This window comes from Montipora capricornis, chromosome 3 (assembly GCF_036669925.1).
Source record: "Montipora capricornis isolate CH-2021 chromosome 3, ASM3666992v2, whole genome shotgun sequence".
NCBI lineage: Eukaryota > Metazoa > Cnidaria > Anthozoa > Scleractinia > Acroporidae > Montipora > Montipora capricornis.
In genome coordinates this window covers 9,838,378-9,843,377 of record NC_090885.1, presented here as the reverse complement: position 1 = coordinate 9,843,377, position 5,000 = coordinate 9,838,378, and the positions used below count along the sequence as shown (strand labels likewise).

General features: G+C 39.7%; 1 protein-coding gene across 1 annotated transcript in view; it reads left to right on the top strand.

The window, feature by feature from the left end:
* Positions 1-5,000, top strand: part of LOC138042129 (major facilitator superfamily domain-containing protein 12-like) — a 25,151-nt gene that overhangs the window by 17,310 nt on the left and 2,841 nt on the right. The window contains exons 9-11 of the mRNA XM_068887912.1: positions 2,099-2,272; positions 2,583-2,680; positions 4,644-4,775. Coding sequence (XP_068744013.1) covers positions 2,099-2,272; positions 2,583-2,680; positions 4,644-4,775 — 404 coding nt within the window. The remainder of the gene's footprint in view (positions 1-2,098; positions 2,273-2,582; positions 2,681-4,643; positions 4,776-5,000) is intronic.

The following is a 5,000-nucleotide window of genomic DNA, read 5'->3' as shown; positions in this document are numbered from 1 at the left end:
CCCATTGCCATGGCCCCGGTGTTACGCAACGCTCAAAAACGTGATAGCTGCCACAGAGTTTTCAAGACGTATGTTTAGCAAAAAAATGCCAATTACTGCAATTGCGAGCACTGTAAGACCACAAAGGCAGACCCAAAACAATTGAAGTTGGAACGTTTTGCCCAACTAGGACCTAGGCCCACTCTGTCAAGGTTAGTGCCAAAAGCCCCGCGAAAAGTCGCCGCCAATTTGAACAAAATGGTCAATGCCCCGGAGAAATAAAATTTTACAAAGCTTAATTCTACCGCCATGTCCTCGTTACTTGCCCGCTATGTTCGGGGTCTGGGGGCCGTGGTTTCAATTGTCTAGTGCATTAGTGAGGTGCCTTCGATTCCTGTTTTGTCTCCATGAGGAATTAGGAAAGTAGTTGAATATTTTGGGGAGGACGTTTTTGTACCGTTTTCTAGTATGTAACTAAGGTATCGCACTAGAAGAATTTTATGCAGTATCAGTATTATGGTATATTGGTATATACTTTCTTGCTGGTTAGCCAAAAGCAGCGTGACTCCCATAGCTCCTGGCAAGGGGTATTACCTGCCGGTCACCCATATCATCCAAGTATTAACCCCATTCAACATACCTTGACTTCGGTACAGAATAACTATAATTCCTGCAATACCGGTGAAAATAGGAATTCAGAAGAATTGCTACCAAAATGATTTTCTGTTAAGCAGATGTTGATGAGCAGTCTTTTCCACGACCCGTTCCAACGCAATCCTTGTCTTAGACAACTGAAAAAAAACAACTGAGGTCCTTCGAACAAAACAATGAAGTTTCCTCACGACCCCTCCCTCCTACTCTGGGACAAAACCACTGCAAATAATTAAGAGAAAAGGAGGAGGAGGAGTGGGTGATCTCTTCGAAAGTGTAGACCATGTTAAATAGACCATTCCTCGATTTTTAGCGCAATTTTGGTCGGGGGGCAAACTGGCCGGGATAAATTTGTAGTAAATATATGGGATTTTGGACGGCTTTCAACCGCTGTAGCGCCGCTAAAAGGAGACAGATTTCCACAGTGATAGTGTTAAAAGACATTTATACTGACATAATTTTCATGAAATATAAAGAACAGATTCAGGTTACAACGACCATAAACGAATTTTTAAGAGTCCATACATACCCTTCTGAAATCATCACGGCAAAATGCCGCGAAATTAGAAGCAACAAGAGAAGATTTATTATTCGAATTTACGGACGTCATACCTTCCTTAATGCCTTATTTTCTGTTGAATGAATGAATGAATGAATGAATGATATCAATAAAACTGTTTAAAGTAGTGGTAAAAGTTGGAAATCTGTCTCCTTTTAGCGGCGCTACAGCGGTTCAAAGTCGGCCAAAATCCCATGCATTTACTGTAAATTTAGCCGTTTTTGCCCCCCAGACAAGATGGCGGTCAAAAACCGTGAAAGGGTCTATTATCTAGATACCATAAATCCTCTATTAATTCCCCCGGGGAGCTTATTTTTTTTCAAGCACTTTTGAGGGGGAAGGGGAGGAGGGGCTTAATAGAGAGGGGGAGGGGGCTTATTCAGCGAAACGCATCACCTGTTGCAAAAATACCGTGGTATGAGACAGAGTAGACTTACGCGTTGTACAATTAAAGTCACTGGCAAAAGTATTTAATTCACTTGTGGGAGCCTAAAAGTAACAAAAACACAATTCTATTCTTCAAAAATGTGCTTTCGGCCTCATGTTCTTCGGTAATTTTTATGAGAATGGTTACTTGTATTGATTTGTCGCACACAACTTACAAATGAAAATCTCTGGAAAACTCCTCTTAAATTTACATTTGTTATCTCTTACATGTAAATGTTTTATAAACAGCCTTGAAATTTATGATACTATAATTCTACGGTACGATTGGGGAAGGGGGAGAGGGGGGGGGCTTAATAGAGAGGGGGGGCTTATTTGAGAGGGGGGGGCTTAATAGAGGATTTGAGGTAGTTAAATTTGCTCGACACGTAATCGACCTTAAAAAGATCATGTTATGCACTCCTCTCATCGGATGATCATGTCTGCTCGTTTGCTAACATTCTTTTAATTTTGAATCTGTTTTAGGGGTGTTTTACCATTGCTGCTCTACTTGTTGTCTGCTCAGGAGTCATGTCTTATTTCATCACTCAATCCAACACAGTCATGATCTATCCTTCTGTTGTGCTTCTCGGGCTTGGCTTTTCCTCGATGCTCGTTTGTTCCCTCAGCTTCGCAACAGAACTAATTGGCGAAAACAAGGTGAATAAAGTTCAAGTAATTTTTCAGCTAATTTTTATTGACCGTTTCGTATTATTTTCACAAGTTCTAGAACTTTTTATGAGAGAAATTATTTTGGGTTTGATAAAGCCGAACAACTTTGGCAAAACAACACAACATGGAGTGGCTGTCTAAAATCATATCCAGGTCTCCTCCGTTATTCCGAAATTCATTTTAAAAAACTTTATTATAAAACATTATAACAAGTTTTCTGGGTAACGTTTGATGTACCCCTTTCCACGATGTTTTCATCTTTAGTGTATATGTAATAGCTTTGTCTTTTCAATTTCAGAGAAATTCTGGTTTCATATTTGCCGTCATGAGTTTGATGTCATATGTTATTGGAGGGCCCCTAATCCTCGTGGTCCAAAACTTATTTCCTAAAGGAAGGTGAGTCACTGCTGGAAAAACGTTGAGAAAACGAATCAATATATTGTTTTTGTTGTTGTTGTTTCTCAACCAATAAATAAGTAACAAAAGAGCAAGAAGTATTTTTATTAAATTCTCCACAAAAGTACATCTTGTCTAACTAAAATTAGGAATGTCGTAAAAGAGATAATATTATTGGTTATCATGGTGAAAAATAGGAATGAACTAGTATTGCGAGGGGACCAAGAAACACGACAACAAAGACAGGCATAATTATTTGCATAAAAATATATGCACAAATAGTGCTGAAAGTTATTTGAGACTAGTAGTAATCTCGGATTATTGAAGTGCTTTCGAAAGTCGCTTGGAAGCAAAAAAGAATGGTAAGGGAAGAAATTCAATCTTATAAAATGAAGTTTGAGGATCTGAGCATATACTTCTCGAGATGGTTTAAATAAGCGTCGAGTACTATCATTCATGCGACAGGACCGAAATACTTATCTCTGAGCTAGACTTCGCTGAATCATATATAACTAAGCTGGTGCGTGTCTTCAAAATAACTGCGCAAATGGCCCCTTGAGAGGACATGTCGTTTGCTAGTAAAATACTAAACCCAGAAAGATTGAAGAAAATAAAAGAGAATCGAGTAGCTTCGCCACCGAGGCTGACATGTTGATCATTTCCTAGTTTACTTTAATTTTTTTTTTTCACATTAAGTTAAAGCGCGAATTGCAGTGGTCATTAGTTCCATTTTTCGAGTGAATAAACTACAGTAATATAAATGAGACGGTCTTGAGACTTGACATATTCACTGCTTCCCTTCAATCCCTGTCGGGCGGGGGTTGGTATCTGGATTAAGAAACCAGTGTATGACACGTGATTGCCTTTCGTAAACGCCGTATGAATCGTAATGCCTTTTTGAAATTGGAATACTCATATTCCACCGAATCCTGCCTGACCATTCATCACTTTTTATGAGAAAAATTCTGGGAGCAAATTATCATTGATTACGAAGTGCGTTCGATGGGAGAACTTTGGAGGTTGGAATCACTACACGGGCGGAGATGCCGTGAAGACGATGCATTTATGTAAAGAACGTCTATCGAAGTATGAAGCTAGTGTAATGTGGCTAAAACAAGGAACGTAAAGAGGCCACTAAACCTTTTGAGACCTTGATGAATACTTCCTGCGATTGATAAATCTTTACCTACGGATCGTCGAATGCACAAGGATGATTCCACGAAGGCAAGAGAACCACCAGCTAATGCCGCTGATCCTACTTACTGCATCTTCTCAAAATCATCTCCAACGAGCGAAAAATATCGCGGTGAACGGATTGAGCTAGTGTTGAAAAGCATTTATAAAGAGCCCAGGTCCCACACTGTCACGAAGATAGGCTCGCAGCAATAATATATATGATCGTTTACAATTACGAAGGTCATATAATCGACTACCGTTAAGTCCACTCTTTTTTTTTTTCCAAGTGTCCCCGACACATTACAGACTTAAATTAAGCGGAAATACGACGGCGACTCTCACGAAAACGTCACCTCAAAATATAACTTTGCAAAAAATCTTCAGCCGTGATTATTCCGTCTCGTTCACGTCGTACAATGTGGGAAAAGTATCCTAAAAATAATTTGGGTACGAGTGGTTTCAGAGTGAAAAAAGACAATGAAATATTTAAATTTGGATGCTCCGGTTGTCGTTAAACCTCAACTTTGGCGATCATTTCACGTCTTCGTTGTGCAGAGTACCGCAAAAATATGCACTCAAATGTGTGATGCACATTCAGCCGATTTTAACCATTGATCAGATCACTGTGTTTTGGCATTTGTCGTTTCCGCAGCTGTCGTCGTTTCATAAAAAACTCCCTATTGTTTGTAAAGCGTAGTTTTCATTTACCGGGGCTAACATTTATCATCTCCTACTCTATATTGCACCTCCCAAGTACTACAACTTGTTCTCTTATTTTTGTCTTCAGTCAGGGTACGCATTGCGCAGAGTGCGGAGATTATATGCGTCATGTGTTTTGTTTCGTGGCCAACGGCCTCTCCACTGCCGGTGCTTTGGTTGTGCTGCTGCTCCACTGCATTGATGGGCTTCGCAGAAGGAGGTACTAAATTGTTCTTGGGGTATTGAAAAACGTCATTGCGTAATTCGTATTTTTTAAAATCTGAACACCGTCAGGGAGTTTTCTTGATATCCAGGAAGTCAAGCAAGAGAGCTTTGCATTGATAATCGCTCCAACCAAGAGTCAAACAAATGAAAATCAATTTTTCTTCCTCTCTCAATTTTTCCCTTCTACTTTGCCATGACCTTCGCAGGGATGTTAAATTGA